The sequence below is a fragment of the Bombina bombina genome, chromosome 10 (genome assembly GCF_027579735.1).
Source record: "Bombina bombina isolate aBomBom1 chromosome 10, aBomBom1.pri, whole genome shotgun sequence".
Classification (NCBI taxonomy): domain Eukaryota; kingdom Metazoa; phylum Chordata; class Amphibia; order Anura; family Bombinatoridae; genus Bombina; species Bombina bombina.
In genome coordinates this window covers 86,564,870-86,587,420 of record NC_069508.1, presented here as the reverse complement: position 1 = coordinate 86,587,420, position 22,551 = coordinate 86,564,870, and the positions used below count along the sequence as shown (strand labels likewise).

The window sequence follows — 22,551 nt, the reverse complement described above, 5'->3', positions numbered from 1 at the left end:
ATTCAATATTGATAGATCCGGAACTGGTCTAAAGGAATTGACCTTCTTTGGTACAATGAAGAGATAAAATAAAACCCTAGCCCCTGTTCCAGAACTGGAACTGGCATAATTACTCCATCCAAATCTAGATCTGAAACACATTTCAGAAATGCTGAGCCTTGCTGTGTTAACTGGGACACGGGAAGAAAAAAATCTCTTAGCAGGAGGCCTTAACTGAAGCCAATTCTGTACCTTTCTGAAACCAGAGTTTGAGGACGGAATTGATCCAAACTCCTTTGAATAAAACGTAATCTGCCCCATACCAGCTGAACTGGAAAAAAGGGCCGCACCTTCATGAGTACTTAGGAGCTGACTATAGATTTCTATAAGGCTTGGATATATTCCAAACTAGAAATAGTTTCCAAACTGAAACCGCTCCTGAGGATGAAGGATCAGGCTTTTGCTCTTATTATGAGAAAAAGAACGAAAAAATGAATATTACCCTGGAAAGAAAGGGAAAAACAAAGTTAACTTTAGAAGACATAACAGCATTCCAAGTTAAATCCATAAGCTTTTCTAGCTAAAATAGCTAGAGACATATACCTGACATCAACTCAAATGATATCAAAAGATGGTATCACCAATAAAATTATTAGCATGTTATAGAATAAAAATAATGCTATAAAATTATGATCTGATACTTGTTGCGCTAAAACTTCTAACCAAAAAGATGAAGCTGCAGCAACATCCGGTCAAAATATAGCAGGTCTAAGAAGATTACCTAAACATAAGTAAACTTTTCTTAGAAAGGATTCAATTTTCTTATCTAAAGGATCCTTAAATTTAGTACTATCTGCCGTAAGAATAGTAGTACATTTTAGCAGGAATAGAGACAGCCCCAAACCTTAGGGATTTTGTCCCAAAAAACTCTAATCTGTCAGATGGCACAGAATATAATTGCTTAAACGTTTAGAAGGAGTAAAAGAATTACCCAAATTATTCCATTCCCTGGAAATTGCTTCAGAAAAAGCATCAGGGAGATTAAACACTTCTGGAATAAATACAGGAGATTTAAAAATCCTATTTAAACGTTTAAAATTAGTATCAAGAGGACCAGAATCCTCTATATCTAAAGCAATTAATACGTCTTTAAATAAAGAACGAATAAATTCCATCTTGAACAAATAAAAAAGATTTAACAGCATCAACCTCTGAGACAGAAACTTCTGAACCAGAAGAACCATTATCAGTATCAGAATGATGATGTTCATTTAAAAATTCATCTGAAAAAAAGAGAAGTTTTAAAAGACTTTTATGTAAACTAGAAGGAGAAATAACAGACATAGCCTTCTAAATGGATTTAAAAAATAAAATCTCTTATGTTTATCAGGAACACTCTGAAAATTAAATGTTGACGGAACAGCAACAGGTAATATAACAGTACTAAAGGAAATTTTGTCTGCATTAATAAGTTTGTCATGACATGCAATACAAACAACAGCTGGAGAAACAGGTACCAAAAATTTATAGCAGATACACTTAGCTTGGTAGCTCCAGCCCCGGGCAGTGATTTTCCTCAAGTAACTTCTGACTCAGTTGCAACGTGGAACATCTTGCAATATGTAATAGAAAAAACAACATATAAAGCAAATTGATCAAAATCCTTAAATGACAGTTTCAGGAATGGGAAAAAAATGCCAGTGAGCAAGCTTCTAGCAACCAGAAGCAATAAATAATGAGACTTAAATAATGTGGAGACAAAAGCGACGCCCATATTTTTTTAGCGCCAAACAAGACGCCCACATTATTTGGCGCCGAAATGCCTTTTGGCGCCAAAAATGACGCCACATCCGGAACGCCGACATTTTTGGCGCAAAATAACGTCAAAAAGATGACGCAACTTCCGGCGACACGTATGACGCCGGAAACGGAAAAGAATTTTTGCGCCAAAAAAATCCGCGCCAAGAATGACGCAATAAAATGAAGCATTTTCAGCCCCCGCGAGCCTAACAGCCCACAGGAAAAAAAGAGTCAAATTTTTGAAGGTAAGAAAAAATGATTAATTCAAATGCATTATCCCAAATATGAAACTGACTGTCTGAAAAATAAGGAAAGTTGAACATTCTGAGTCAAGGCAAATAAATGTTTGAATACATATATTTAGAACTTTATAAACAAGTGCCCAACCATAGCTTTAGAGTGTCACAGAAAATAAGATTTACTTACCCCAGGACACTCATCTACATGTTTGTAGAAAGCCAAACCAGTACTGAAACGAGAATCAGCAGAGGTAATGGTATATATAAGAGTATATCGTCGATCTGAAAAGGGAGGTAAGAGATGAATCTCTACGACCGATAACAGAGAACCTATGAAATAGACCCCGTAGAAGGAGATCACTGCATTCAAATAGGCAATACTCTCCTCACATCCCTCTGACATTCACTGCACGCTGAGAGGAAAACCGGGCTCCAACTTGCTGCGGAGCGCATATCAACGTAGAATCTAGCACAAACTTACTTCACCACCTCCATCGGAGGCAAAGTTTGTAAAACTGAATTGTGGGTGTGGTGAGGGGTGTATTTATAGGCATTTTAAGGTTTGGGAAACTTTGCCCCTCCTGGTAGGAATGTATATCCCATACGTCACTAGCTCATGGACTCTTGCTAATTACATGAAAGAAATCTTTTTAAGCAAACCTTCCAATTTTTTATCCATAGGATCTTTGAAAGCACAACTATCTTCGATAGGAATAGTAGTGCGTTTGTTTAGAGTAGAAACTGCCCCCTCGACCTTGGGGACTGTCTGCCATAAGTCCTTTCTGGGGTCGACCATAGGAAATAATTTCTTAAATATAGGGGGGGGAACAAAAGGTATGCCAGGCTTTTCCCACTCCTTATTTACTATGTCCGCCACCCGCTTGGGTATAGGAAAAGCGTCGGGGGGCACCGGAACCTCTAGGAACCTGTCCATCTTGCATAATTTCTCTGGAATGACCAAGTTGTCACAATCATCCAGAGTAGATAACACCTCCTTAAGCAGTGCGCGGAGATGTTCTAATTTAAATTTAAATGTCACAACATCAGGTTCAGCTTGATGAGAAATTTTTCCTGAATCTGAGATTTCTCCATCTGACAAAACCTCCCTCATGGCCCCTTCAGATTGGTGTGAGGGTATGACAGAACAAATATCATCAGCGCCCTCTTGCTCTTCAGTGTTTAAAACAGAGCAATCGCGCTTTCTCTGATAAGTAGGCATTTTGGATAAAAGATTTGCTATGGAGTTATCCATTACAGCCGTTAATTGTTGCATGGTAATAAGTATTGGCGCACTAGATGTACTAGGGGCCTCCTGCATGGGCAAAACTGGTGTAGACACAGTAGGAGATGATGTAGTATCATGTTTACTCCCCTCATTTGAGGAATCATCTTGGGCAATATCATTATCTGTGGCAGTACTGTCCTTACTTTGTTTGGACGCTATGGCACAATTATCACATAAATTTAAATGGGGAGACACATTGGCTTTCATACATATAGAACATAGCTTATCTGAAGGTACAGACATGTTAAACAGGCTTAAACTTGTCAACAAAGCACAAAAAACGTTTTAAAATAAAACCGTTACTGTCTCTTTAAATTTCAAACTGTCTTAAAGCCTTAAAAGTATTGCACACCAAATTTCAGAGCTTTAACCCTTAAAATAACGGAACCGGAGCCGTTTTTAAATTTAACCCCTATACAGTCCCAGCTATAGTCTTTGCTGAGACCCAACCAAGCCCAGAGGGGAATACGATACCAAATGACGCCTTCTAGAAGCTTTTTCAGTGATTTTTAGATCCTCACACATGCATCTGCATGCCCTGCTCTCAAAAAACAACTGCGCATTAATGGCGCGAAAATGAGGCTCAGTCTATAACTAGAAAGGCCCCCTGACTGAAAAAGGTGTCTAACACAGTGCCTGCCGTTTTATAAGCGTTCCCCAAGATTATAAATGCCATTGTTAGCCTAAATCTGAATAATATGCCCAAATAAAGCAATCGATTTAGCCCATAAAAATGTCTACCAGTCTTTTAGCCCATATTAAGCCCTTTATTCTGTTTGTTTGACTAAGAAAATGGCTTACCGGTCCCCATGAGGGGAAATGACAGCCTTCCAGCATTACACAGTCTTGTTAGAAATATGGCTAGTCATACCTTAAGCAGAAAAGTCTGCTAACTGTTTCCCCCAACTGAAGTTACTTCATCTCAACAGTCCTATGTGGAAACAGCAATCGATTTTAGTTACTGTCTGCTAAAATCATCTTCCTCTTACAAACAGAAATCTTCATCCTTTTCTGTTTCAGAGTAAATAGTACATACCAGCACTATTTTAAAATAACAAACACTTGATAGAAGAATAAAAAACTACATTTAAACACCAAAAACTCTTAACCATCTCCGTGGAGATGTTGCCTGTGCAACGGCAAAGAGAATGACTGGGGTGGGCGGAGCCTAGGAGGGACTATATGGCCAGCTTTGCTGGGACTCTTTGCCATTTCCTGTTGGGGAAGAGAATATCCCACAAGTAAGGATGATGCCGTGGACCGGACACACCAATGTTGGAGAAATAAATATACAGCTTTATTGAAAAAACAAAAACAATTTAAAGCTCTCAAAATTCATGTAATTTATTATGGACTTTTAAGGTAGAGCAGAGCTTAGTTTCAGGTTTATGTTATTTCACACACAAGCAGAAAGGGTAGGTAAGTCCTAATATGGTTCTATGAGAGTGTGAAAGAAATTAGGTTTTACAAAAATTATATATAGCTATGGACAGTTTCTAATTATTTAAAGGAATTATGGATATTAAAGAGGCATGATAGTATGAAATAAATCTATCTTTGGATATACGTTACTTGTCATACAGTGCATAAATTCAACTTTATTAAAATTTCAGCTGTTAAAATTGGTTAAACAAACTCACTTGTTGCAGAACCAAGAAGATTTTTAGATGATTTATCGTCCCTTGTGTTGTAATCCATAGGATAATCTGTTAAGAAAGACAGTTAACAGAGACAAATAAACACATTGCATTACCACAATGTACTTAATATATTAGCAAAAAGTATAATTTAGCTCAGTGTTTCTCAATTCCAGTCCCCAAGGAAACCTAACAGGCCAGATTTTATTTCTTGGGAAGTTAAGTAGCTCAATTGTTTTAACAGTCTCAGCTGCACTGAAGCAAAGAAATAATGTAATCTAGTCTATTATGGCTCCCAGAGGATTGGGGCTAGGAAACGTGATGTAGCTGCATATCTCCTTTATTTTAAAAAGCATAAGTGTATTTTTCCAAGCCTCTTTTTCAATGGTCATTACACATTTTTACCTTTGACCAATACCTTTATGTTAAAATGAATAATAGAAAAAATAGAAATTCTCTCAAAAACTTAAATATTAGGTATACAATGAACACGTGTCTAATGTTATTTTATTAGGAAAATAACCTTAAAACTGCTATGATTCCGATAGAGCAAGTCATTTTAAGACACTTAAAGGGACAGTAAAGTCATAATTAGAGAGTACAATTTTAAACAACTTTCCAGTTTACTTTATTTAATTTGCTTGCTTCTCTTGGTATCCTTTGATGAAAGGTTTATCTAGGAAAGCTCAGGAGCAGCAAAGCACCTAGGTGCTGATTGGCAGCTGCATGTATATATACTGATTGCCATTGGCTCACCCATGTTAGAAACCAGTAGTGCATTGCTGCTCCTTCAACAAAGCATACCAAAAGAATGAAGCAAATTTGATCATATAAGTAAACTGGAAAGTTTTTAAAATTGTACTAATATTAGCATTTGTATCTTACAAAGAAGTTTTGTATTACTTCCTATGAAATGCAGCAAAAGGCTTAGTGCCCCTGGTTTTTTTCATTGCCTTCGGAATGCATGCTCCAGTGTGTTACTTAAAGGGGCATAAAACCCAAAAGTTTTCTTTAATGATTCAGAGAGAACATACATTTTTAAACAACTTCTCAATGTACTTTTATCAATTTTGCTTCATTCTCTTGTTCTCATTTGTTGAAGGAGCAGCAATGCACTACTCTGAGCTAGCTGAACAAATTGGTAAGCCTATGACAATAGATATATATGTGCAGCCACCAATCAGCAGCTAGCTCCCAACTCCTGGTCTTAGGAATCCTTTTCAGCAAATGATACAAAGGGAACTAAGCAAACTAGATAATGGAAGAAAAATGGAAAGTCATTTTAAAATTGTATGTTCTACCTCAGTCATAAAATTGTGTTTCATGTCTCTTTAAGCATCAGCTCTGAAGCCACACTCTTGCCACACTGGATGTAATACATGGGAGCACCTCTCTATATTGCCATCTTGAATTAGATGGAAATTTCCAAAAGTCTTTGGAATGTCCCCTTCCCTGTCAGCTTTAGCCCATGGCTGTCCCAAAATATAAACTCAAGAAACCCAGACATATAGTACAATGAAAAATGAATGTTTAGTCAAGCCTCTATATGTTATTACTGATCTTCAAGAAATTGATTTATTATATATATAGATTCTCTATATATGGGTTATGATAGCAGTGTTGGAAAAAACAAAACAAAAACTTTTAACTATTTAACAACTTTATTATAACCATCACATTTTAAAGTCACAGCTATAGAAGAATAAGCTTGTTCTATTTCTCCAAGCTTATAGAGCCAGATAAAATAGTTCAAAGTTAAAAAAAAAGGTTATGAGTGATAACATTGGGAATGTGTGCAGGTATGATCAAGTGCTTGCGTTGCACATCTGTTTTACCAAGGCTTCATGACTCTTCTGGTAAAATAACTTATCTTAAAGTTTGGGGATCCTTCCCAAGCTTACTGGCAATAAAGATCACAGAGCACATCTGAACAGATAAGGATGAAGAATGAAGGTCAAATAGTTTTTGTTTTTTAAACTTCATGGTTTCTAAATAATAAAGAGTTCTAACCACATTAAGCTGGAAAAGCAGACACTTGATCATTCCTTAGATTTAAAAGAGACACAACGCCCTATTTTTTATTCTGTGATTCAGATAGAGCACTGGTTTTCAAACCTGTCCTCAAGCCGCCCAAACAGGCCAGGTTTTCTGGATTACCTTAGATGAGAGCAGGTAAAATAACCTTGTTTACTAATCAGCTGATTATTTCACCTGTGCTCCAGTTCAGATATCCACAAAATATGTTAGGGAGGCCTGCGAACAGGTTTGCAACCCAGTGAGATAGAGCATGCAATTTTAAGCAACTTTCTAATTTACTCATATTGTAGCAAGAGAATGAAGAACATTTTATAGTTAGAGTAAATTAGAAAGTTGCTTTAAATTGCATGCTCTATCTGAATCATGAATGGAAAAAAAATGGGTTCTGTGCCCCTTTAAAGAAAACTATATATTATCACAACCACAGAATTTAAATTCTACGAAGAAAAAAAACCTGATAAATTAATTTATTTCATGGTGGTGAAAGTCCACAATCCACTACTCCTGGGAATTGCTCTACCCTACTACTAAGAGGAAATAAAGATTTCCAAACCCCAGGAGCTCTATAAACCCCAGAGGAGTTGTTTAAAAATAACTTGGGTATTAGTTCCCAGGAGTAATAGATTGTGAACTCTCACCACTTGTATGAAAGAAAACATCATTTATGCTTACCTGATTCACTTCTTTATTTGCATTGAAATTCCATGAGACCCCACCCTGTGTTTTTTGTGGTGTTTTTTTTTATTTTTTTCTGCACATCTTTTTTCCCAGCTCCTATTTGTTTGCCATTATTTATTCTCCTACCTCTTTTGCTCAGCACTCATACTGCAGTCTAGCATATTGCTGAGCAAAAGAGATAGGAGAAGAAATAATGGCAAACAAATAAGAGCTGGGAAAAAAAAAAGATGTGCACAAAAAAACAACAAAAAGAACACCACCACAAAAAAACCACAGGGTGGGGTCTCATGGAATTTCAATGCAAAGAAAGAAATTAATCAGGTAATCATAAATTATGTTTTCTGTCATACAAGTGGTGAGAGTCCACAATCCATTACTCTTGGGAACTAATACCCAAGCTATGGAGTCCACAAGTAATGAGACATAAAGGGTGGGATTTAAAAAAACAATTTTTCACTGAAAAAAACCCTCTAAATCCACCACCCAAATAGAACCCAAAAATGTTAAAACATTTTTTCTGCAATCCAAATCAGGCAAAAATAAATAAATAAAATTAATCAACCTGAGACAACTGTCTAAAAAGGCTTTCCCACCAAGGGCTATCTCAGAAGAAGCAAAAGCATAAAAATGGTAGAATTTAGAAAAAGTATGCAAAGAAGACCAAGTAGCTACTTGCAAATTTCGTCAACAGAAGCTTCATTTTTAAAAGCCCAATAAGTGGCAACTGATGTAGTAGAATGAGCAATAATCCTTTTAGATGGAGGCTGACTGCCAGGAATCAGACTGAGACGAGAAGTGCAAAAATAATCACACCTTTATTAATAACAAAAAATAATAAAAAGTCCACAAGTCAAATAACAAGCCAGTAGTCAAAACCAGAGCTGGTAGTCAGACGAGCTGAGTCAGGAGCCAAAGCGAGTAGTCAGACGAGCCGGAATCAGGAAAAAGGAGAACAGCAGAGTCAGGAACAAGCCAGGGATCAGGAACTAGGAGGGACGTCAGACAGCCAGGTAATAACACAGGAACTGGAACTCACAAACAGGTCTGAGACAACGCAAGGGCAAAGCATACTGAACAGAGGTCCTTTAAATAATAAGTGATGACATCACAATTCTGAGACTGCAACCCGTCTCACACGGATGATGTACACCAGTCTGGTCATAAAAGGGCATGCAGGAAATGAGCAGCAGCATCACACTATGCACAAGAGTAAGCAAGAGAGGTGAGTAAAATGGCTGCCAGCAGCACATGGCAAACAAAGCAGGGAAAAAACCCTGACACTGACCTGCCTCTAAGTAAACTTTGTGGATCAAAGGTTTCAACCAAGAAGCCAAAGAAACAGCAGAAGCTTTCTGTCCTTTCAGACAACCCTGAAAAATGAACAAACTAGAAGTTTGTATGAAATCATTAGCACTACAGCATCAACATAATATTCTAACATCAAAATTATGAAGAGATCTCTACGAAGATTTTTTTAAGATTAGGACACAAAGAAGGGACAATTTCCCTTTGGTAAAAAGTCAAAATTGGTCCTTAAGACCTTACCTTGATGAAAAATAAGAAAAGATAAAGAGCATCAGCAGAAAGAGCAGATAACTCAAACTCTTCTAGCAGATGAAATCGATAAAAGAAACAAAACCTTCCAAGGAGAAAAGCTTAAAGGGACACTGAACCCAATTTTTTTCTTTCATGATTCAGATAGAGCATGTAATTTTAAGCAACTTTCTAATTTACTTCTATTATCAATTTTTCTTCGTTCTCTTGCTATCTTTATTTGAAAAGAAAGCATCTCAGCTAAGAAGCCAGCAAATTTTTAGTTCAAAACCATGGACAGCACTTGTTTAAAGGTGCTGTCCAATCAGCAAGGACAACCCAGGTTTTGCACCAAAAATGGGCCGGCATCTAAACCTACATTCTTGCTTTTCAAATAAACATACCAAGAGAATGAAGAAAATTTAATAGGAGTAAATTAGAAAGTTGCTTAAAACTGCATGCTCTATCTGAATCACAAAAGAAAATGTTTGGGTTCAGTGTCCCTTTAATATCCACCTTATGCATAGGTTCAAAAGGTGGAGCCTGCAAAATCCTCAAAACCAAATTAAGATTCCAAGGAGGAGAAATTGGTTTAATAAGAGGGTTAATTCAGGAAGATCAGCAATCTTCGTATGGAACAGAACTGAAAAAGAGCAGAAATCTGGCCTTTCAAAGAACTGACGGATACACATTTTTATCCAAATCATCCTGTACACCAAGAAATAAAGGCCTTGCAGACCTTATAATAAATTCTCCTGGTCATAGGCTTATGAGCCTGTATCAGAGTCTCAATAACAGAATCGGAAAAGCCTCTCTGTCTGAGAACAACCAGAACTACCTGTTCAAACTACATGCCTTCAAGTTGAGAGATTTGGGATCTAGATGGAAAAACGGACCTTGTGAAAGAAGGTCTGTACACAGAGGAAGTGGCCAAGGAGGGTAACTGACCATCAGAACAACATCTGCATTCCAAATTCTGCGAGACCAAGCAGAAGCAATCAGCATCACCATTGCTCTTTCCAGCTTGATTTTGGCAATCACTCTGAGAAGAACCAGAGGTGGAAAAACATAGGCTAGCCAAAAAGAGCACTGAATTAACAGATTATCCATAAATACTGCTTGAGGATCCCTGGACCTTGTACAATACCTGTGGAGTTTGTGGTTCAACCGAGAGGTCATTAGATCTACTTCTGTGCGGCCACAAAGATCCACCATTTGATTAAAAACATCTAGAAGGAGAGACCACTCTCCTGGATGTAGAGACTGACTGCTTCCCATTTACTTAAAACTTGCAGAAGGATTAAAATGGACAGTCAACGCAAAATGTTTTATTGTTTAAAAAGATAGATAATCCCTTTATTACCCATTCCCCAGAAAACGTGATTATATTAATACACTTTATCTCTGTGATTATCTTCTATCTAAGCATCTTCTGACAGCCCCCTGATCACATAACTATCTTTTGACTTGTACTTAAGCCAATTGTGTTGTGTTAGAATCCATGGGCATGAGCTCAATGTTATCTATATGGCTCACGTGAACTAGCACTCCCCTTTGTGAAAAGCTAATAAAAATGTGTTAAGAGAAATAAGGAAAAAACGTAGGGCAATTAAATTATTCAAAGAAAATAGTACAGACTCAACATTACATATATATAAGGAATGTAACAAAGCATGCATAAAGCAATCAAATTAGCCAAAATTGAAAATGAAAAATTAATTGCAAAGGATTCTAAGTCTAGCCCTAAAAGGTTCTTTAAGTACATAAATAGCAAAAAAATCTAAGGACAATATTGGTACATTAAAATGCGTGGAGGGTAGAATGATAAATAATGACAGGGAGAAAGCTGAGTATAGTATACACAAGAGAGGAACGATTGGATGATACTTTGGAACAAAATAGAACATGCAAGTCCATACCATTAACTGGGTTAAGTTTAGAGGATATCAGGAAAAAACTATATAATATTAAGGTAAATAAAACTCCAGGCCCAGATGGAATACACCCAAGGGTGTTAAGGGAACTTAGCACTGTTATAGACAAACCACTACTTTAATTTTTCAAGACTCATTATCCTCAGGCATTGTACACCAGGATTGGTGCAAAGCTGATGTGGTGCCACTCTTCAAAAAGGGAAGCAGGGATGATCCAGGAAGCTATAGACCAGTTAGTCTGACATCAATAGTGGTGAAGATATTTGAAGGGATTATAAGGGATTATATTGACAAGCATATTTGTGTAAACAAGATTATGAGTTCTAATCAGCATGGTTTTAGGAGAAATAGATCATGTCAAACTAATCTAATTAGATTCTATGAGTAAGTAAAATATAGATAAAAGGGAATCAGTTGATGTGATATACTTAGATTTTGCAAATGCATTTGATACAGTGCCACATGAGAGATTAATGCACAAAATTAAGGGACTGGGAATAGTTGAAAATGTTAGCTCATGGATAAATAACTGGATAAAACATAGGGAGCAACGAGTAGTAGTAAATGGATCATACTCAAATTGGACAAAGGTAATCAGTGGAGTCCCCCAGGGATCAGTACTGGGCCCTGTTCCTTTTAATATTTTTATAAATGACGTGGAGCAAGGATTAAATAGCGACATCTCTATTTTTGCAGATGATACAAAGTTAAGTAAGGTCATTAGGTCAGAGCAGGATGAACTTTCGTTACAAAGGGATCTGCAAAAATGGGCAAGTAAATGGAAAAAGTTTTAATACGGGAAAATGCAAGGTTCTACATTTTGGAAGTAAAAATAAGCAGGCAATGTATTTTTTAAATGGGACAAGACTTAGCAAAACAGAGGAGGAAAGGGATTTGGGAGTAGTAATAGATAATAAGCTAAAGATGGGTGTACAATGCAGGGCAGCAGCTACAAAGGCTAATAAGATACTAGCATGTATTAAAAGAGGCATTGATTCAAGGGAGGAAAGCATAATTCTGTCACTATAAAGCCCTGGTAAGACCTCACCTTGAGTATGGAGTGCAGTTCTGGGGACCAATCGCAAAAAAAAGATATTGCAGAACTAGAAAAAGTCCAGAGAAGGGCCACAAAGCTAATAAGGGGATTGGAGAATGTAACCTATGAGGAGAGGCTAGCCAAACTGGGTCTGTTTTCCTTAGAAAAAAAAAAAAAAAAAGACGCTTGAGAGGTGACATGATTACTTTATATAAATATATTCAAAGCCCATATACAGAGATGGCAGAAGCTCTGTTTATTCCAAGAAACAAGCGGTCACAATTTAAGGTTGGAGGAAAGGAGATTTAATCTCCTGCAACGGAAACTTTTTTTTACTGTAAGAGCAATAAAATTGTGGAACTCATTACCAAAGGAGGTAGTGAATGCCAATACCCTAGATACATTTAAAAATAGTCTGGCTACATTTCTGTATATAAACAAAATTCATGGATATGATTGCTAGTATTAAATGGGTCACCTTTTAGTGGGTTATTTAAGTTTAACTGGAGCTTTTTGTAAGTATTTTAGATTTGTATAGGTTGAACTCGATGGACTTCGGTCTTTTTTCAACCTTATCTACTATGTTACTAATACAAAACATGTGATCAAAGGGTGTCTTTAGTGACTTAGAAACAGACAGAAATTTAGAGGCTTAAAGGTTATAAAGTATATTAATATAACCATGTTTTTTTGTGCAAAGCTGGGGAATGGGAAGTAAAGGCATTATCTATCTTTTTAAACAATAACAACAATTTCTGTGTTGACTGTCCCTTTAAAAGAGAAAACCTGTCTCAGACCAATCTCTGAAAACCAATTTCAGAAACTGCATCAGGGACAGGAAATACATCAGGGGATTAAAACATAGGTTTAAAAACAGTATCTAAATGATTAACAGGCTTATCTCCATCTACTTTAGGATCTTTAACCTCTAATGTAAGCAAAACCTCTTTAAAAAGGGATTGAATGTGCTCAATTTTAAAGGGACAGTCAACAAATTGCTATAGTTTAAAAAGATAGATAAAGCATTTACTACCCATCCCCCAGCTTTGCAAAACCAACATTGTAATATTAATATACTTTATAACCTCTAAATGTCTGCCTGTTTCTAAGTCATTAAAGACAGCCTCTTATCATATGCTTTTTATTAGCTTTTCACAACAGGGGAGTTCTAGTTCATGTGAGCCATATAGATAATATTGTGATCACGCCCATGGCTTGTGACAGACACTGCACTAATTGCCTAAAATGCAGACCAATAGATAATAAATAAAATGTCATGTGATCAGGGGGCTGTCAGAAGATGCTTAGATACAAAGTAATCACAGAGGTAAAAGGTGTATTAATATAACTGTTGATTATGCAAAACTGGGGAATGGGTAATAAAGGGATTATCTATCTTTGAAATGAATAAAAGGAAGATTCTGTTTTATGATAAGAGGAAGACCCTTGATCATCAAAATAAACCTCTCCATCTAATGGACACAAACTTCATAACTAGAAACATCAACCTCAGAAGGCTTAGAGCTAGTAGGTAAATTCTGAAATGTCCTTTTACACTTACTTGAGGGAGGCATGGCAGCCAACATTTCAGAAATACTGTAGTTGAACAAATTAAATCCTTAAATCCAGGAGTAAAACAAATAGGATTTTCCAGTAAAGAACAAACAGAAGGAGCAGTAATACCTTTTGAAGCAAGAGCAGTACGAGATTGGTCAGAATGCATTAAAATATTAATACATTTATTAGCCGGAGAAAAAAACCTCAGCTTGCTTAGAATACAAATATTTAACACTGGTAGGAAAGTGTTCAGATGATAGAGCTTCTAAAGGTAAATTTAGGGACATAATCACAAGGCTCCATAACTGCAGATAAACTAAAACTAAAGATAAATGCAGAAGAAGAAAAAAAATAGTTCAATGGTAATCTCCCCATAAAAATAGCTCTTTAAAAAAGGAAACACCCCCTCTGAGAGAAAATCAATAAAAACTTACAGCTTCAAAAACAAATTAATCAGAGACGCAGCACACAGGATCTGGCATTGAGAAAGAGAAAGCACACTTTAGCAATAAATCGCACGTCAATCTAACGTATGCACGCTATCACGTTGACGCACACAGACCTGAAAGACGGTGTGCGTAAAAATTTTTTTATATATAAGTGTTGAGAAACACTGAGGGGCTATAAAAAAAATTACACACATGAAAAAAATAAAAATGCAATAAAAACCTAAAAAGTTATTTTAAAGGGGAAATCACCAAAAAAAAAAAAAACAACAACATATAAACTGTTCCAAAGCTATATATATTATTATAATAACAACAACAACAACAACAACAACCTAATTTGAGTGTCAAATAAAAAATAAATAGGAGTACTTGCCAATAGGCACCCTACTACTGGATGAAACCAGTAGAATGCCAAAACCAAAACGAGTGCTGAAACATAACAGCAGAGGGACTGGAATGGGAGTATAATAACGAGCCAACAGGCAGAGGCAAAGGACAAGTCCCTGTGACCCCCGCAGCAAGGCTTGTGACTAAATTCTAATAGGTGAAATATAGGAAGCTACCAATACTCCAAAATACATCCCTCCAAAAAGCAACTCTGAGGGGAAATGATCCTCAACGATCTGGGAACCCCTCTCACTGAAGGATCTGTTGCATATCTTTATTCTTCACCACCTCCAGCCGAGGAAAGGCAAGATTGAGGTATGAGAGATGTGGGAGGGGTTTTATAGAGCTCCTTCTAGTGGTAGAGAAGAATAATTCCAAAGAGTAATGGATCATGGCATTTAACCACCTGCATGAAAGAATAAACTGTATACAGATGAACAGGTTTGGAAAAATAATACTGAAGGCTACAATAATAAAAATATAGCTGCAAGCAGCGATAGAGGTGGCCATGCGCATCGACATTGCAATGGCATACAAGCAGCTAAGTCACAATATAAAGCTTTATAGAAGTTTTTACAATTCTAACATTAGCAGTTGGAAAGAAAACCCCTTTTTCGAAATTTTTGCGTTTTTCAAGATAGCTGCCCCACCATATGACCAATACTTTCATCATAATCAGATGTAACTCTTGCTGTAAAACAAAATCTTGTGACCTAATTTCACAGCTTTAAAATAAGCGGTTGGAAAGAAAACACGTTTTCTAAATTTTCGCATAAACCAATATGGCTGCCACAGCTTGTGACCAATTCCTTCAACATGAACAACTGTGACTCTAGGTCACAATATAAGGTTATACAGCAAGTTTCACAGTTCTAACATAAGCAGTTGCAGAGAAAATAGATTTTTGAAATATTTGCATAAAACAAAATGGCTGCCAGATCATATGATATACAGCTTCCATATTATGCACAATAATTGTCACCATAGATGTCAATAAACATGGCAAAAATAAAGCATTTTTGCAAAACGGTTTTTGTTTTATTATTAATTTAAAAATATCGTTAAGCGTTTTTGAACAATTCAAAATGGCTGCCAAACCACATGATCTATCAACTTCTCTTGAACAAATCTGAATGTTACTCATAAGATAACTGTGTAAACAAAATTTCAAGTCTGTGCCATAAGCGGTTTTGGAGAAGAAGATTTTTATAGTTTTTAAAAACAGCGCATACGAAACAAAATGGCCGCCAAGCTATGCATTGTATGGCTTTCAAATTGCACATACTAATGCTCACTATAGACCTCTACAATTTGCAGAAGTTTTATGAAAATTTGCAAATGTTTTATTTCACGAAGGCGACTGCGCAGTGCAAATTTTTACTGCAATATTGCCTTTAGGGGTCATGACTATGTGTACTCATGTGTCTGCTACACTGTAATATAGTTAAATAGTGTAAACATAATGCATAAAGTGCAAATTTACGCAATTAAACAGCGATACAAAGGCGAATGGCTCATAGCAGCCATGTTGATTATGGAAAATTCGCAGTTTGAACAAACTTGGTAGATGACCTTGCAAGGAACACATGTGCAAAATTGCGCTTCATTGCACTTAGCGGTTGCAGAGAAGAAGATGTTTAAAGATTTTTGCACATTTCAAAATGGCAGCTAGGTCATGTGACTAAATCACTTCTCTTGAACAAACTTTATTCTAGGTCAGTATAGCAGTACACACAGCAAGTTTCACAGCTGTAACATAAGCGGTTCTGGAGAAGAAGATTTTCAAGCGTTTGTCAAAATTTGTCGCAAAAAGCAATATGGCTGCTAGATCACATGACCTATGAGATTTATTTTGCATAGGATTATGCACAGCATAGATCTTTAGCATAGTGCCAAGTTTCATGAGTTTTAGAGTTATGCTGTTGTTTTTATAAGCAATTGAATAAGTGGCGGAATAATAATAATAATAATAAATATAGCTGCAAGCAGCGATAGAGGTGGCCATGCGCATCGACATTGCAATGTCATACAAGCAGCTAAGTCACAATATAAAGCTTTATAGAAGTTTTTACAATTCTAACATTAGCAGTTGGAAAGAAAACACATTTTCGAAATTTTTGCGTTTTTTCAAGATGGCTGCCCCACCATATGACCAATACTTTCATCATGATCAGATGTAACTCTAGGTCACAAGATTTTGTTTTACAGCAAATTTCACAGCTTTAACATAAGCGGTTGGAAAGAAAACACGTTTTTTTAAATTTTCGCGTAAACCAATATGGCTGCCACAGCTTGTGACCAATTCCTTCAACATGAACAACTGTGACTCTAGGTCACAATATAAGGTTATACAGCAAGTTTCACAGTTCTAACATAAGCAGTTGCAGAGAAAATAGATTTTCGAAATATTCGCATAAAACAAAATGGCTGCCAGATCATATGATATACAGCCTCCATATTATGCACAATAATTGTCACCATAGATGTCAATAAACATGGCAAAAATAAAGCATTTTTGCAAAACGGTTTTTGTTTTATTATTAATTTAAAAATATCGTTAAGCGTTTTTGAACAATTCAAAATGGCTGCCAAACCACATGACATATCAACTTCTCTTGAACAAATCTGAATGTTAGTCATAAGATAAATCTGTAAACAAAATTTCAAGTCTGTGCCATAAGCGGTTTCGGAGAAGAAGATTTTTGTAGTTTTTAAAAAACGCGCATACGAAACAAAATTACCGCCAAGCTATGCATTGTATGGCTTTCAAATTGCACATACTAATGCTCACTATAGACCTCTACAATTTGCAGAAGTTTTATGAAAATTTGCAAATGTTTTATTTCACGAAGGCGACTGCGCAGTGCAAATTTTTACTGCAATATTGCCTTTAGGGGTCATGACTATGTGTACTCATGTGTCTGCTACACTGTAATATAGTTAAATAGTGTAAACATAATGCATAAAGTGCAAATTTACGCAATTAAACAGCGATAAAAAGGCGAATGGCTCATAGCAGCCATGTTGATTATGGAAAATTCGCAGTTTGAACAAACTTGGTAGAGGACCTTTCAAGGAGCACATGTGCAAAATTGCACTTCATTGCACTTAGCGGTTGCAGAGAAGAAGATGTTTAAAGATTTTCGCACAATTCAAAATGGCAGCTAGGTCATGTGACTAAATCACTTCTCTTGAACAAACTTTATTCTAGGTCAGTACAGCAGTACACACAGCAAGTTTCACAGCTGTAACATAAGCGGTTCTGGAGAAGAAGATTTTCAAGCGGTTGTCGAAATTTGTCGCAAAAAGCAATATGGCTGCTAGATCACATGACCTATGAGATTTATTTTGCATAGGATTATGCACAGCATAGATCTTTAGCATAGTGCCAAGTTTCATGAGTTTTTGAGTTATGCTGTTGTTTTTATAAGCATTTGAATAAGTGGCGGAATAATAATAATAATAATAATAATAATAATAATAATAATAAAAAAAATAATAATAATCTTGACAATAACAATAGGTTGTCCTGCAACTTCGTTGCATGGCCACCTAATTATCATGTTTCAAAATTCTCGATGCAAGGGAATAACTAATGACTTGTTTAAAGCATATTTATTGACAGTGTCTCTCTTGATTACCTACCTTCATCTTCATCGTAAAGCTCTTGACGTTCAGAGTGGTATTGGGAGTCAACAATTTCTTCATACTCTTCCACCATGCTGGTGCCAAAAACTCTGAACAATGCACCAGGAAAACAAACATAATTAGTCATAAAATAAGAAAACATTTAATAAGCAGGAAACAAAATAAATAGCTAGAAAATGTTAACAACAAACCATGTTTAATCAAAAGGATTGGTATCTTAATCCAACTTGCCTCATCTCCATGCAACTCCTTATATGTACAGGAGGATAAAGAGAGTAGTTTCTATTGGGTTTAAACTCCTTAAAAAAGGGACATGAATCCCAAATTTGTTCTCTCATTATTCAGATAGAGCATACATTTTTTGAACAACTTTCCAATGTACTTCTATTATCTAATGTGCTTTGTTCTCTTTGTTGAAAAGGAATGAAAATCACTAGCTAGGGACAAAATCAACTTAAGGACAAACTTAAAAGGATATTATTGCATGATATTTTTCCTGAAAGGCATAATTTAAATTTCATGTTGAAAGAGCTTTTGTTTGAAAATTAGACTTGTGCAGCTTCGAAAAATTTGTTTCGGTTCGGATCGATTTGAATTTCGGTTCGGATCAATTCGAAAAAAAATTGTCTGGATTCGGTTCGATTCGGAAATTTGGAATTTCGGTAAGTGTTAGGTGGGATGTGCTGTGTATTACACTAGTATAATGTACTGTATATTAGGTTTAACCTATAGCAGAGTGATAAAACCTAATATACTGTACAATACTAGTGTAATACACGGCCATCCATATCTACCGAATAAATTCGAATTGATTCGGATTTATTCGGTAGATTCGGCACTACCTCAATTCGGAAATTCGAATCGATCCGAATTCGACAAATTCGGCCGAATTTCGATTCGGACCGAATCGAATCGCACATGTCTACTGAAAATCATTAGAATTATTTAAGTTTTTAAAAAATAGAACAGTATCAGTTGTAAATGATGATCATAAGCATGAAGTGCCTATCGGCCAATAAACATTACTAGGACATACCTATTAGCCAATAAGTATTACGCAACCGATAGGGCTGTGTTAGAAAACAAGTAAAAGCTGTTTAAATGCAGCTCTTTCATAATGATACAGTGCTTCTTTAAAAAGTTAAAGACCCTTTGTAAAATGGTTTAAAATTAGATGTAACAGAGAAATGTACTCTGGCCACAGCACAAATCCTTTTCAGGGCTTCAATATGTTCCAACATGAGGATAGAAAGGCAAAAGCATGACATTTTAGGACACAAATAGATAAACTTATAACCATGCCATTTTGACAAGTACACAAAATATTTTTAACAGACATATTCTAAAATAAAATTATTGCATTCACACAATTTGTATGAGCTGTTACAGGTTTGTGGGCGTTCAGAAAAGTAGAAGCTATTCAGTAACGAAGCTTACAATTCAAGTAATTTAAGGTCTTGGTAAAGGAAGGGAGGCAGATCATTTGGAAATCAGAGGAAGAAGCCAAAATTCTGTTCAGCCAAAACAAATGGTCTTATTGACCATACTGACACCATAAAAATCACTCTCTGCTTTTTACACCTTATCATCTGAATGACTTGCAGAAGCAAAATAATTAGAGAAACAACAATTTAGTTGGAATTATCAAAGATTTACCATTGCATCAAATTGACAAACACAAGGATTCCTGCACCTGGCACATAACGGTCAGCATTGCAGCTTTGTCTTGCTTTATTCAAATAGATTTATGGAAACTTCCCATTTCTAGGAAAATCATCATTGAGGCTTTATCAGGTTTTAGAATTAATCTTCTGATGACTCTGGAAATCTGTCTGGGTGTTCAAATGACTTGCAAAAATTGCAGAACCGCCTAAAGTGGATTTTGTTCACCTGTGAACTTCCGCAGTTACTTGTATTGCTAGTGTGATATGGACACCCTATGCCTCCACTGTCATTTCATCCATCTAAATAAAAACATGAATGCGACAGAGGTCTACAGAGCAAGAACACAATACGTTCTTTGCATCAAAGGGAAGGGAAGATTCTTGGGGACACCATTTTCCCTGAGCTAAACCTAAACCATTTCGCAAATAAAACCAACATCCATTAAGATATGTTGTGTATGGGTGCTAATAAATAATCCATAACTGAGGAAGACCCCCACCATACCACAAATCAATTACAAGCCTATGGTAGCAAGGTCTCTTTGGGACAACAATCTCATGTGAAATAGTTAAAAATCAAATAAAAATGTAACACTACCACGCAATCCTTTATAAAAGGAACTAGTATCTGCTAAGGTTCACAATATATAAATAGGGTCTTAGAAGTATATAGTCTTGGTAGAAATACTCTAGCCAAACCTGTGTCCAGTACAATCCCCAGTAAAAGAATCATGTCTGATGGCAACAGAGAGATTTTGGGAAAAAAAAACGATTCGGCATACAAGAGTCTTAAGCATTTGATTCTTATTGGATGTTTGATAAGCCACCAGAACATAAGGCTTTAAAAACAGTAAAGTCAAAATTGAACTTTCATAATGTATAGGATGTGATTTTAATACAGCTTTCCAATTTACTTCTATTATCTAATTTGCTTCATTCTCTTGGTATACCTAGGAGCAGTAATGCACTAATGGCTAGCAATTTATTGGTCATTTACACAAATGCATATTATTATTGCCTCATCGGCTGACAGCAAGCTCCCAGTAGTGCATTGATGCTTTTTCAACAAAGGATACCAAAAGTATGAAGCAAATTTGATAATAGAAGTAAATTGGAAAGAGGTTTAAAATTGTATGGTGTATACGAATCATGAAAGAACAATGTGAGTTTGCAGGTCCCTTTATAGAAGAGTGGTACAAACGATTTGTGTCTGAAGAACTGTTATAACTGTTGTAAAGTACAGTGCAGTAGGGTCCAGCCCAATAAAGGAAGTTGCACACAATGAAAAATTTCCTCTCATCACATATGCTGTACTATGGAGATCAGACCTTTCTTCATCTGCACAAAAGGAAAAAAACATAATTTATGCTTACAGATAAATCCCTTTCCTTCCGGATAGGGAGAGTCCACTGCTTCATTCCTTACTGTTGGGAAATACAATTCCTGCCACCAGGAGGAGGCAAAGATACCCCAGCCAAAGGCTTAAATATCCCTCCCACTTCCTCATTACCCCAGTCATTCTGCCGAGGAAACAAGGAAAGTAGGAGAAACATTAGGGTATAAATGGTGCCCGAAAAATAAAAAAAATAATAGGGGACCGCCCATAGACAAAAAAAAAAGGGCAGGGCCGTGGACTCTCCCTATTCGGAAGGAAAGGACATACATTAAGTTTTCCTTCCTAAGATAGGGAGAGTCCACAGCTTCATTCCTTACTATTGGGAAAACTATACCCAAGCTCCAGAGGACACTGAATAATAGAGGCGGACCCTATTCTGAGGGCACCACAGCCTGCAAAACTTTTCTCCCGAAAGCTGCTTCGGCCGAAGCTTAAACATCAACCTTGTAAAATTTTGAAAAAGTATGTAAGTAGGACCAGGTAGCCGCCTTACAAATCCGATTCATAGAGGCCTCGTTCTTAAAGGCCCAGGAGGAAGCCACTGCTCTAGTGGAATGAGCCGTTATCCTCTCAGGAGGACGATGTCCCACTGTCTCATAAGCTAAGCAGATGACACTCCTTAACCAAAAAGATAGGGAAGTCTAAGTAGCCTTCTGCCCCTTACGCTTCCCCGAATAGACAACAAACAGAGGAAGATTGTCTAAACTCCTTAGTAGCCTGAAGATACAACTTCAAAGCGCGAACCACATCCAAATTGTGAAGTAAGCGTTCCTTTAATGAAGGAGGATTAGGCCACAAGGAAGGAACCACAATCTCCTGATTGATGTTGCGATCCGACACAACCTTAGTAAGAAAACCTAATTTAGTACGTAAAACTGCCCTATCTGCATGAAAAATCAGATAAGGGGGTTCACATTGCAAAGCAGAGATCTCAGAAACTCTGTGCCCAGAGGGAATAGCCAATAAAAGAGAACCTTCCAAGATAACAATTTAAATGGACACTCAAAAATTTAACTTTCATTATTCAGATAGAGCATGCCATTTTAATCAACTTTCCAATTTACTTCCATTAACAAAATGTGCACAGTCTTTTTATATTTAAACTTTCTGAGTCACCAGCTCCTAATGAGCATGTGCTAGAATAAGTGTGTATGCATTTGTGAATGGCCGATGGCTGCCACATGGTACATGTATGCATTTGTGATTGGCTGATGGCTGTCACATGGTACAGGGGGAGTGGAAAAAGACATAACTTTTAAAATTGTCAGAAAAAAAATCTACTACTCATTTTA

The 22,551-nt window shown here is 36.5% G+C and overlaps 1 protein-coding gene across 3 annotated transcripts in view; it reads right to left on the bottom strand.

Moving 5' to 3' along the window:
* The window catches only part of SUCO (SUN domain containing ossification factor), a 484,388-nt gene that overhangs the window by 159,682 nt on the left and 302,155 nt on the right, over window positions 1-22,551 (bottom strand). For all 3 annotated transcript variants that reach the window (XM_053693235.1, XM_053693236.1, XM_053693237.1), the window contains 2 exons: window positions 18,197-18,288; window positions 4,944-5,009 (listed from right to left, as the gene is read on the bottom strand). In XM_053693235.1, the coding sequence (XP_053549210.1) occupies window positions 4,944-5,009; window positions 18,197-18,288 (158 nt within the window). The remainder of the gene's footprint in view (window positions 1-4,943; window positions 5,010-18,196; window positions 18,289-22,551) is intronic.